The sequence below is a fragment of the Pleurodeles waltl genome, chromosome 1_2 (assembly GCF_031143425.1).
Source record: "Pleurodeles waltl isolate 20211129_DDA chromosome 1_2, aPleWal1.hap1.20221129, whole genome shotgun sequence".
Classification (NCBI taxonomy): domain Eukaryota; kingdom Metazoa; phylum Chordata; class Amphibia; order Caudata; family Salamandridae; genus Pleurodeles; species Pleurodeles waltl.
The window spans coordinates 472985267-472999120 of record NC_090437.1 but is presented as its reverse complement, the minus strand read 5'-3'; the positions used below and the strand labels follow the sequence as shown (position 1 = coordinate 472999120).

The 13854-nt window shown below is 38.7% G+C and overlaps 1 protein-coding gene across 1 annotated transcript in view; it reads left to right on the top strand.

The window, feature by feature from the left end:
- Positions 1 to 13178, top strand: part of SETD7 (SET domain containing 7, histone lysine methyltransferase) — a 179160-nt gene extending 165982 nt beyond the window's left edge. Inside the window, exon 8 of the mRNA XM_069240973.1 lies at positions 1526 to 13178. Coding sequence (XP_069097074.1) covers positions 1526 to 1706 — 181 coding nt within the window. The 3' untranslated portion in view covers positions 1707 to 13178. The remainder of the gene's footprint in view (positions 1 to 1525) is intronic.
- The last annotated feature ends 676 nt before the right edge of the window (positions 13179 to 13854 follow it).

The window sequence follows — 13854 nt, the reverse complement described above, 5'->3', positions numbered from 1 at the left end:
GCTCTTCAAACACCCCTCTTTAAGGTCACCCCCACTTCTAACGCACAAATAGGTATAAGTACTGGACCTCTGACCCTATCAAACCAGAACATTTCTAGACCTGTGAAGACCTCTGCCAGGAAGAAGGGCTGCTGTACTGCTACAAGTACTCTGGATGGATGTTCTGGAAGAACTGCATTTCTGCTATGCTGCCCTGCTGCCCTCTTCCATGCTGAGGAAGGACTAGAACCATCTCACTTGGACCCAGAGTATCTCCAAGGGTTTGCCTCCTGTTCTTCTGCAGTCTCAGGGATGCAAAAGACTTTGAACTCAACTTGCAACAGCACCTGTACATTGCTTGCTGCAAGTCTCGCCCTGCAAAGTGGTGCCAATCCAGTCTTGGGCCCTTGAAAGTAGGTACAAAGTGCTGCAACTGTAAAATCCAATCATTGCCATTGTTGCGCCGGTCGGAACTGGCGCATCTCCCTTGACGCTGATTTATCCCCGCTGCTGCTGAGGACAAAGACATCTCTGGCTGCGTGGCTAGACAATGACGCATCTCCGGCTGCTCAGATCACAACCAATGCATTGCCTGCACCTGAGGGATCAACGCTGACGCATTGCCGCCTCTACTCCTCTCATCAGGCCTTCTACATCAACACATCCCTTGAGCTACTTTTTCAGCAAGACAAGGTTGGTCTCTCTATTGGACCTGCACTCCATCACAGTAGGTCTGATTTTTCAGATTTGACCCAGTCCAGCACGACAAGATAACTCCGGTTGGTGCTTTATGTTTCTAAGCACTACAGTTTCATTTTTTCCTTAAAAATTCATATCTCGACTTCTACTTGTTGGATTTTTGTTGTTTTGGCCTTGTTTTGTTAAATTAAGCTCTATTTTTCTAACCAGGTGTGGTATCTTTTTGTGTGGTGTTTTCACTGTTTTACTGTTTTCAGTGCTGCACAAATACTTTACTCATTCCTTCCTAAGATAAGCCTGCCTGCTCTGTGCCACGCTACCAGAGGGTGAGCACAGGTTAATTTATGGTGTTTAACTGACTTACCCTGACTAGGATTGCGGTCCCTATTTGGAGAGGGTGCATACCTCTGCCAACTAGATAACCAATTTCTAACATATTTTCTTACTAAAAAATGGTACACATCAAGAACATCTGAGCAGTAAGTGCACACAATATGCATTGGGGCCATAGGCCACATGGTTCAAAGCTGGAGACTGAACATGTCAGCAGGTCTGCCTCGCTTTCACCCACAAGGATGAGATATATCATTGACACTTGGCAGGCCATACACAGCCCATGTTTTGGTGAAGAAACCCACTCCCGACTTGGAAAGTCCACATGTAAATGTTAATTCTGCCAATAGAGCTGGAATGTTCATCAGTCATTTGTATGTTGTGTATTTGAGTTTCACTTAAGAGCACAAAAATGATTGCAAATGTAGTTGTATGATTGTTTTCAGGATAACAATGTCATTTGTTTAACTTCGGTATATGATTAGTTCTTCATGTTGCACATTTTGCCATTTAGGTTTGTTCACCCTCGTTTTGGGTCCATCAAATGCATTCGGACCATCAGGCCCGTGGTGCGGGACGAAGAACTGACAGTCGCCTACGGATATGACCACAGCCCCCCTGGGAAAAATGGTCCAGAAGCTCCGGAGTGGTACCAGCTGGAACTGAAGACCTTTCAGGCTTTCCAGAAAAAGTGAAAGTGAGCTCCACGTTGATGGCATGGGTGTGGAAACAAGGATCTATGCACTACGTTTATACTGAAAATGGACAGCTAGGGGTCGTTCTTGCTCTTGCGCCATTACCAATTGTCATTCTAGGTTAGAGATGAGTGTCTTGCATACTGAATAAGTCCGACTGTATTGTTGGTGCCTGTCAAATCGACAGTTATCACGACAGTCATACCTGAGAGTTGCTTTCATGTCACATAGTAATTACATATTATCTAACTATTCAATGCATTCGCCAGAAAGACAGGGCGACGAATTCTATTATTTTGTAGTCGATGGTTTTACATATTGCTATTTTGAAAGACTAGGCATCAGGTATTAGAAAAAAAAAGAAAAATCGGTTTTCGTACATTTATGATATTTTAATGGTACAGGGGGTTGTTCGATTTTGATATTTTCTAATGCAGTGAGTGCATCATCAATCTTCTTAACTTTTACTTGGTTAACAGGAGAGTATATGCATACACGTAGTACGAGTGTGTGTAAATAAGGGCTGGTTTCAGTTTCTTTGTTATCCTTGTCTAGAATATGATCATTTTATTTAACCATGAAGTTTTGCAGGAAATCATATGTTCTTATACGTGCAAGGAGTTGCCTTTAGTGTTCGATAGTAGTATGCACGCATAACAGCGCTCTAATATTTAAACAGTGATATTTTTAATACTCCATACTGAAACTCAGAAACTATAGTAATGTTATTATCACTGATATGGTCACACTCGGTTTAAGATTTCTCTGTACTCATTTTAGGAAGAGAATTGGGCTTGACTTTCTTTTTTAGTCATAGGTAATGGAGCTGTCAAAATGGCATGGTACAGGTGCCAAGGTAGGCGAGGATGGTTATTGCGTTTGTGAGACTCTTACACATCCTATCAAGGATATTAGTGAAGGCACAGCGTAGGGGGTTGTCCAATCTGTTGTTTTTGACAACTAAGGACCTGATCGGGATCAGCCGAGTTGGATGCGGTAGTTATTGCATCTGATAAAAATTAGACACCTAGGTGTTTGGAAATTGTTTGATACGATAATTAGCCCAAATTCTACATACATTTATCCCCTTTTGAATTCTGGCAGGTCTTACCTGCTGAAATGTAATGAAGTGTGAGGTCTTTATTGCAAACATTAAATAATGGTGTGGTAAATACCATATAACTCGGAAAGCCGATTGCTTCGCAAGCAGGGTTAAACCTCATAAAATTGTCTAAGTATTACAAATTCACAAACTATACATAATCATATTGTTTTAACCAATTGAACAGTGACCGAACAACACCAACACAAGTTTTGTGGGAGTGCTAAAAACAGATTCCTGTAAAACTGATACCAGCACATGGGGCATATGTTCTCCAACAACTCAGAGAGAAGTGATTCTGTATCTTCAGTTTCTGAGTCCACTGGGAACTATTTTTGCAAGCATGTTTGCAATGTAAAGCACAAGGCATCTTTTTTGTTCTAAAAGGCACACTTCTCATTCACTCGCCACAATGGTGTTCCCGCCATGGCATTAATCGCTTGGGGAGGAAAGACCCACCAGTGTTAACAGGCAGGCCTATTTAAAAGTGGAGTGACAATGGATGAGTCAGTTGTTGATGTCATTTTCACTTCTTTTCACTAAAGTGAGGTTTGCATTTTAATATGCTGTGTTTGAGAAGGAGCACACATCAAGGAGTCCCATGTTGTTGCTAACTGGAGCTGCCGCATACGTTTGGCATGAGCACTCAGTGCAGTGAATTCGCTAGATAACCAGAGCTGCCCCAAACGTTTGGCATGAGCGCTCAGTGAAGCAAATTCGCTAGGACATTTTGGAGTGTGTAAAGTAGTGCTCTTGTAGTGCTCTATATGTAGTCTTATATGTTGTGAATTGGCCCCGTAACATGTGCAATGGGAATAACACAGGAATATTCATGGCAAATTCAAATTCACTTAGCACAATTAGAAAGGACTATGGGGGTCATTCTGACCCTGGCGGTCATCGATCGCCAGGGCCAACGACCGCGGAAGCACCGCCAACAGGCTGGAGGTGCTTCCTGGCCAATTCTGACCGCGGCTTTGGGAAACCGGCGGTTTCCCGCCGGTTTTCCCCTGGCCATAGGAATCCTCCATGGCGGCGCTGCAAGCAGCGCCGCCATGGGGATTCCAACCCCCTTCCCGCCATCCTGTTCCTGGCGGTTCTTACCACCAGGAACAGGATGGCGGGAACGGGTGTCGTGGGGCCCCTGGGGCCCGCCGGCCCAGCGGGAAAGTCAGAATGACCGTTGCGGTCATTTGACCGCGGTACGGTCTTCTGGCGGTTTCCGCCAGGCGGGCGGCTTCTGCCGCCCCGCCGGGGTCGGAATGACCCCCTATGTCTCCTTGCACATAACCTAATAGGGAATTGGATGTGTCTGGACCAAGTCACAAAGACATGAAAGTATGTAAAAGAGTACTACTACAGTGCTGCTTCCTGTACTCGTGAATACTTCTGTGACACAGGCGCATAATCTTTATGTGATGCTGATGGGGAGGCTTTGACTAACCTTTAGTAGTTGAGTCGCTCAACATAATTGTAGGAAGAAACCAGTCCAACAATAATTGAATAAAAAGAAGGTTATGGAATGTATCCACACTATGCTTCAACCCCAACATGGGCAGGTCAAATCTTTTATAAGACTGATTTCTGAACTAAAGTCAGCAAGTTCACAAGAACATCACCATGGCAAGGAACACAATTGAGCATTCTTGTGTTAAGGCCTAGAGGTGATGTGCTCCCTGTGATTGAATAAAAATACCAAAATAGACTACTTCCTTTGGTTTACAGATCATTGGTCTTCTTCTGCAGCTGTCCCTTGTACTTATGATTTAATTCTTTTAAATTGTCCTTCAGGTGGTTCTACTCCATTTTTGTTTTTAAGTAATGTTGTATATGCATAAGGTAATTCTGTGTAGGGTGTCACATTGAAGGCCTCAGTGATTGGGTCAGAAGCCCTTTGATATCACAAATGAAGACTAGGGAACTGGTTTAGAGTTAGGTAGTAACGAGATTTGTGTAATTTCGGAAGGACATTTTGAATCTAAAGGAGAGGTCAATGTGGAATGTCTTCCACAATTGAGGCAGGTCCACTGGTGGGTTCTATTCCTGATGTAGCACTCCTTACAAAAATCAGAACATTTTCCTTTACTACCCAACCCTAAATGATGCTGTGCTTACAGGTACATAAAGAGAGGGTAGTTACATCTAAAGCCCATTAAAAGAAAAAAGGTTGCTACAACACGAAGACACCAATGTTATATAATTTGCTGGTGGATGCTCACTAACTTGTGGAAGATGAACAAAAGAAGGTGAATAAGTGTATTTGCGTAAGATTTTAGGTCATTTAGGCGCCATAGAAAGACAAACATTCTTCATTTACCCTCTTACAACATGCATTGCCTGTTGACATAGGCTCCAACTCTGGATCGGTCCCAATAAGACACAGGCAGAAACTCTTGTCTACGGCTTGGGAGCACTTTTTCTTTTAATGATAGTAAAACCGAGTTGCCTAGCATACCAGGCATAAACATTCGTAGGGTCTTGATTAATTGCACATTGCTTGGCATGCATTCTCAGAATTACTTTGTTCATTTGGTTGAAGTAGACAGTAAGTAAAAATTAGTTGTATTCTAAGCTTGGCTACTTAGCAAGACCATATAGGTCTACAAGGTTAACCTTAATTCTACATTTCCTTTTTCCTCGCTGGTACTCAGTTTCCTGCACAAGGTAATTTATATTTTGATAGTCCAACAAAGACTAAATCCAACTGCAAAGCAGTATAAAAATACAGAGGACAAAACGTTCCTTCTGCCTTTGAGGGGGCTGTTCTTGTACCAGAGTAACTTTAAATGCAGCCTAAAAGCTGTTCACCATGGCCTTAGTTTTGGTTAATAATAATATGCAATTCTAAGTGCTGATCTTCTTTACTGTAAGATGTTTTCAATGCGTCCATTTGGATAAATACATAGACAGTGTGACTGCTCTGTAGCTTTTTGGCCAATGAAGGTACCACTAATGTTAATTATATATTAATGCATTCTGAGAGGGGTGGGTATAATAGTATACCTTTTGTAAATTATCAAAATGGTATGTGTACATGATTAAAGTATGTTATGGGCCAACTCTATATTTACGAGAAATGAGGTAAAATATGGGAAATGCTTTAATGTTAAAAAACATTTAGAAAGTTTGTAGGGACAAGCAGAGATCTTGTCATGTCTAAAACTGAGAACAAAATTCTGTGTATTTGCTGATGCCATCTTCAGTGCTGCTGAAACATTACTGCCCAGCAGAACCTAAACACTAGGATTTAATGCGTGGAAAGGGTTAGATGTTCATTACAAAGGAATGAATAAACCTGTCTAAAATGTCCATTTTGGGAATATATTTTCAGTACACATCACACCACAAGTTAAAAGATAAGTTTACCATTGTCGTGCCCACTATTTTCAGCAATGGACAGGTAGGTTCATATAGCAATACAAATACAAACAGTAGGAATGCCCATCGCCCACTGATCCTGCACTTTGATATTTGTTGCTCAATCAGCCTGATCTTAATTAACCCACTATGAGGTACGCTCAGCATGGATTATACATAAGTTAAAAGGTGATATTTATACTACTAGGATCATTTTGTACCAATATTTGTTAAAAAGCCAAACTTGCTAGATAACACCTTAAACATATGCTGCATAATTGTTCATTAATTGCATAATATCAAAGGCAATTTGTCTTCTATCTTACTGCATAATCATCGGTCATTGCTGCATAATTTAGTCATGATACTAAAACCAAAAGGCAGCTATGGCATACCACGTTGCACATACACAGTATCAATACAGGGAGTGCAGAATTATTAGGCAAGCTGTATTTTTGAGGATTAATTTTATTATTGAACAACAACCATGTTCTCAATGAACCCAAAAAACTCATTAATATCAAAGCTGAATATTTTTGGAAGTAGTTTTTAGTTTGTTTTTAGTTTTAGCTATGTTAGGGGGATATCTGTGTGTGCAGGTGACTATTACTGTGCGTAATTATTAGGCAACTTAACAAAAAAAAATATATACCCATTTCAATTATTTATTATTACCAGTGAAACCAATATAACATCTCAACATTCACAAATATACATTTCTGACATTCAAAAACAAAACAAAAACAAATCAGTGACCAATATAGCCACCTTTCTTTGCAAGGACACTCAAAAGCCTGCCATCCATGGATTCTGTCAGTGTTTTGATCTGTTCACCATCAACATTGCGTGCAGCAGCAACCACAGCCTCCCAGACACTGTTCAGAGAGGTGTACTGTTTTCCCTCCTTGTAAATCTCACATTTGATGATGGACCACAGGTTCTCAATGGGGTTCAGATCAGGTGAACAAGGAGGCCATGTCATTAGATTTCCTTCTTTTATACCCTTTCTTGCCAGCCACGCTGTGGAGTACTTGGACGCGTGTGATGGAGCATTGTCCTGCATGAAAACCATGTTTTTCTTGAAGGATGCAGACTTCTTCCTGTACCACTGCTTGAAGAAGGTGTCTTCCAGGAACTGGCAGTAGGACTGGGAGTTGAGCTTGACTCCATCCTCAACCCGAAAAGGCCCCACAAGCTCATCTTTGATGATACCAGCCCAAACCAGTAATCCACCTCCACCTTGCTGGCGTCTGAGTCGGACTGGAGCTCTCTGCCCTTTACCAATCCAGCCACGGGCCCATCCATCTGGCCCATCAAGACTCACTCTCATTTCATCAGTCCATAAAACCTTAGAAAAATCAGTCTTGAGATATTTATTGGCCCAGTCTTGACGTTTCAGCTTGTGTGTCTTGTTCAGTGGTGGTCGTCTTTCAGCCTTTCTTACCTTGGCCATGTCTCTGAGTATTGCACACCTTGTGCTTTTGGGCACTCCAGTGATGTTGCAGCTCTGAAATATGGCCAAACTGGTGGCAAGTGGCATCGTGGCAGCTGCACGCTTGACTTTTCTCAGTTCATGGGCAGTTATTTTGCGCCTTGGTTTTTCCACACGCTTCTTGCGACCCTGTTGACTATTTTGAATGAAACGCTTGATTGTTCGATGATCACGCTTCAGAAGCTTTGCAATTTTAAGAGTGCTGCATCCCTCTGCAAGATATCTCACTATTTTTGACTTTTCGGAGCCTGTCAAGTCCTTCTTTTGACCCATTTTGCCAAAGGAAAGGAAGTTGCCTAATAATTATGCACACCTGATATAGGGTGTTGATGTCATTAGACCACACCCCTTCTCATTACAGAGATGCACATCACCTAATATGCTTAATTGGTAGTAGGCTTTCGAGCCTATACAGCTTGGAGTAAGACAACATGCATAAAGAGGATGATGTGGTCAAAATACTCATTTGCCTAATAATTCTGCACTCCCTGTAATATCAATTGCGGTGCTTAACCACCTTAAACCTCAGCTGCCAAAGAGCTCTCCCTTTATACTATATATATTAAACAAATCTTCCCGGGGGGCGCACTCACAAAGTCTTTTACTTGACCATTAAAATTAAATCAGTCCAACTTCTTAGAGTTCATAAATTATGCCAAGCCAATCTTACTTCTTTGATGAAATACTTTGAGATGATACATCAATCATATAAATGAAACCACCCGAGCCAACAGGTTTTGTTTCCAACTGGAACTTCATCAGGGCTGCAAAATGAATAATTTATACATACTAAAAATTACAATTTAAAATTAAATTAACATCATATATATATTTTCAAGCCCAAAGAAACAATGCCAATCATCTATTTTATTGTGTATACAATTATGGGTCACACAGTAACAGGGCAGAGGATAAGATATCATCTTGTTTCATAATTAAATTTTTGTATATATATTGTATTTTAAATACAAATATGATTTATTTGCTAAAGTAATGCTTACAACATTCCCATGTTAACAGTTATCATTTTTATAATCAACAAATCTTCATATATAATCACTGCATACTTATTTATTACATTTTAAAATTCCGGTACAATAATCTGTGTTCTGTTGCAATAGATCTAAATTATTACTTTTGTGCTTCCTTTAAAGATCATACTAAACTCTGTTGTAATAACTCATGAAACACAGTTCATCACTTTTATTGCTTCTTCAATTAAGTCCATCTGGCTGGATACCTCATTGAACCAAATATTCCAAAGGCTACCTTTTCATAGATGTTATCAACACAGACTGAGAGGGCAAACCCCTAAATCATGTATTCCCCATTTTCATTTTAAAAACATCCTCGTTATTATCAAATCTACCTGTAAGTAAAACATCCAAATGTAACCATGCTATGTGCCAATGAACTCTCAATTATTCCGTGGCTATACAAATATGTGTTCTCTACATCTAACTCATCACCAAACAGCTAAAGAGCAAGAATGGCATGTGTAACGTAGTCAAGGTAGATATGAGTGCCATTTTAAAAGTGCCTCAGCTCATTGTCAAGCATATACCAAACACTGTCTCTCGTTATCATAGATGCTAATATATAAAGCACAAAAGGGCAATGCACACTGAACTAGTTTGAGTCATCCATTACCCATGGTGAACACCAAAGACCACAGAAAAAATGCTGACATTACACTAATTGGTACAAACAAGCTCCATCATTACATTTACAACCACCAAGTACATTAGGAGAACAACTGAAGTAAACAACCTTTACATATCTGAGTAATTCTCACCAAGAACCTATATTCAGCCCTCTCTACAAGTTATCATACAAGGTGTCTCAGAAATACCTTAAATCATAGCGATATTAACATAGCTTTATGTAGTGGCCAGGAAACGTGTCAGCTTCAAGCATACAAGCGCATGACTCACTAACTTCAAACTACCCGACCTGACAAATAACGTAACTAGGAAATGAGCCTGTTTCATCTCTTTCACCTAGCTTACCCACAAGTGTATGTTAAATGTTTGAAATGCTTCTATGCATTCTGAGATACATGGCTGTTCACAGTTAGTCTTGATATTATTCATCTTCAAAGTAGAATGTAAATGTAATGTTGATGTAAATCCAAGAAATTAGGTATATGCTGCACTGCAACTCAATTATTTATTATAATCAACATGTATGTTACTGTAAGTTAAGCACCACAGACAACAAATATTAACAATACAATCATCTCACCTACCTAGAGTCAACCTAATCACTGATCTAGGATGTGCATTGTCTGCTATGAGGATATTTGCAGAAAAAGACTACTCTGTATCCTACCATTTCTAATATACAACTTAAAATCTAGAATGGTGTTTTGTGTCTGTTCATTGTCATAGGTATAGTTATAGTTATGAGGGTTTTGATTCAGATATGCAAAGTATTCCTCCATCTGTTGTTCCATAACAGTTTACATAATAATAATATCAATGTACTGACCCCAGAAAAATATATATTGGGTGCATCCCTTCTCACTTTGGGACCAGGCATACCCCCTCTAATATCACCCCATAAGGAGGTTGGCATAAGAAGGGGCAAACCTGGAACCCATGGTCATGCCCTGTAACTGGTGGCACCACTGTGTATTGAACAAGAATGAATTGTTTGTCAATATGAAATCATTCTTCTCGAACAACATTTTAGTGTGATCTAATTATTTTGCTAGTCATGATGATGGCATGTGATCCATGGCAGTCAAACTTTAATATATGTATAAAGTCCAACCACATTCACAGTTACAAATATCATACTTTGATCTTATTTCAAATGTATTTAAATTTATTTAAAATGTCCTTCGTATCTCTCATAAACCATGGTAAATTGTACACATTTGGTTTTAAGAACGAGTCAACAAATTCCATAGATGTTCTGTGATAAAACCTATCCAGTAAAAGATAGTTCCCTCAAGTGGCATTCTGCCTTGTGTAATGATCTTAGGTAAAATGTATATAAATAGAAACGAAGATATTCACATTAAGAAACCTAAATTCATAGTCAATCAAGCATTCAATTTCTTTCCAATCACTGAATTTCTGATGTATATGGCTGATAACATCATAACTAGGGTACATGGGCAGTTTCCTATAACACCCTGTATCTCCTGCCCTACAATTACACTTTCGTAATATGCTCTATTCAAAATACCTATATCTTTGCCCTTATCAGACTTTTGCGTAACTGCACTATTGTCTGAACCTAGATCATGTAATGCCTTTCTTTCTTGAATGCAAATATTACCTTTGTATTTGACCCTATACAATTTAGTTTTGTTATCTTCCAATTTATATAGTACTTCTGTCAGCTTTTTTGTAAATGCTTCTATTCCTATTAGTTGTGGAATGGATCTAGATGATGGATACAAACCACTCTAGCAGTTATGACCAGGTTTAATGTTTAATGAGTTCATTACCTCTTCCACATTAATACAGTCCTCATCATTTAATACTAAATTGTAAATATATTTTACATCATATATGGAAAAATCTGATACCTCCACGGGTATAGACAAAGGAACATGCTTCTTCTCCATCATTGAAAAATAACTCATCAGTGTCAATTGTATTGCAAATTGAAATTATTCAACATGAACATTTGTAAATTCACATGTTATAACATGACAAAAACAATGTCTCTTACAGAGTATGTTGATTTCAGTTTAAAATAAGTATCTGTTTGACAAATTCACTATTTCTAAACTATCTTTAGTATCATTTTTGGAGGATATCTCACTATTGGCCGGACAATTGTGGATATGTACCCCGGTTATCTGATATATTGCTTCAAAGGTTTTGGTATTTTCTACTCCCTTCAGTTTTATGTCTCCCTCGGAACCGACTCAACATCTGCAAACCTCCTCTAAAAAACTGAGGTACATTTGATAATGTTTGGAGTGTCTGTCTTACTAGGTCCTGCATCCTTCACTGAGGATAATTTAGAACTACGGCATGATGTAGATCCCACCTTATGTTATTTTATTGGAAGATCTGCCACGCTTTACCACAACCTCATCAAATTTCCCAGCAAAGATGAATATCCTACAATGATTTTAATCTCTTTCATCACTTTTTAATTTATTCATTTGCTGTCCCTTTTGAACCATCTGATGTTCTTTAATTATATTATTCAGAAATTCATAATTCTTATCTATGTCTTCCTTCAAGTTCATATCTTTATCTTCTTTTTCTTGATTTTTGATTTGATCCTCAATTTGTCCACTTTGTGTTCTGAGTTCTTAATAAATATATTCATCATTGTGTAAAATGGACTGTTAAGATTATCTTTCCAATCATGCAGTAGGTCTTAGCTCAAATCATCGGACGTAGAGGAGATACAAATTCAAAGACCAGTAAGGACCCTTTTGTGTTTGAACTAGCTTTGCCATCCCACCACTTTGATAGTTCAGATCTCTAGACATATGAATTTCTTAAACAACAGATGGAGGAATATTTTGCATACTTGAATCAGAACCCTTAGAGAATAATTTAGTCATCCCCATTTCAAAATTTGGTCAATGATAACCACACAACTCCAGCACTTTTGAACAGCACCAAATGTTAGCATAAATTACACATGAATAACCAGTTTTGCCATGCCCTTTAGGGACACATTGGTTTCCAAATCTACTTGATTTTGAAACTTTCAGTACAAATTAAGCAACAATGTGGAGGTTGTGTGGTCATATGGATTCCAAACATCAGCATTCATTGGGGAACTTTGAAGGTTATTGAATGATCTGTATGTTCCAAAATTGAGATAGCATTAAGGAATTATCTGTTGAGCATAGAGAGGTGAAACAGTGGTAAATGGAAAGTCATTTGAGGCTTGGTCTGTATACTGGGCATTCTTGAAAAACCGAGACTGACAACAATCCATTTACAGACAAAACTCTACATTAGCATGGAAATCTGACTCAAGTCTCAAAATATTTACCTTGAAAGTTAAATATGTAAAATGTATTTAATCTAAAAGTATATATCTGCAATATTTTATTTTACACTGTCATTGGTCTCCAATAAGCACAGAGGCACATTAGGGATGGAAATACTGTGTGAAATATGCAGCACACATAACTGAAACTTGACTGCGTCAGTAGCTTTGTTGTCAATCGGTCACCCACTGTGCCCCAAGTACCACTTTATATTTAGTATGTCTAACTGATTGATCTACTGCTGCACTGGTGCAAGATATTTGAGCCTTAGCGTTGATGCCTGGTATGTATTTATGAAGTGAATTGTGAAACAAATGAGGTGTTTTTGAAAAGAATATATGAATGAGATTTGCTCTTACTAGCATTAGGAATGTGAGCTTTTGAAGTGTGTTAGGGTGTATGTACTAAGAAATAGAAATACTTAAATATAACATGACAAACATTTGTAATGAAAAGTGTATTCTTAAATTTTAATGCAAAACCTGCATCATATGTGCTAGAAACGCAATGGCTATGGATATAATAAACATTATAAAACATTGACTTTGTTTCATTTTTATTTGGATAATATTTACATTTGAGCATTAAAGAATTTGAGAGAAGAAATTGTGTTAGAGCATTGATCTGCATCGTATCCAATTATCTGTGTGCTGGCTCTTTCAAATGGCTTCTTTGCTGGCCATCCTTTCAACTCATAAAATGCACCATAGATCTGATCTTACCTCCTGATGTTTTGAGGTTTTTTTTCTTTACAGAAAAAAAGTTTTTTTCACAGAAAAAAAGTTGCCATGCCACACGAGAATAAGCAGTAAGAACGCCACTCACTCAGCCATTTTCTGTCAAGTGCCATTCTGGAAGTGCACCCTAGTTATTATCATCTCCTCATTGTGAGAATATTTAGAGTACAAATGTGGGGAAAGATTACAAAAAATGTGGGTGGTGCTATAATATGTACTTGTTGGTAGGTTAGGCAGTGCTTGGTGCAAACACTATTTACCACCACCTTTTACAACCTTATTATGAAAGCAGATTTATAGAGATGGTTGTGTGTCAAAAGAATGTTTAGGCATATTTGTTGCATTTTTTGAGCATTGTGATTTGAATTGCTGTTTGTGCTGTTTTGCATTATCACATTGAGTTAGTGTTGTGGTGCACCCTGGTTGTTGCGTTGCAGTCTTTTTTCATGTTTGTTTTGCACAGCCTTGTTATATTTTAGTTG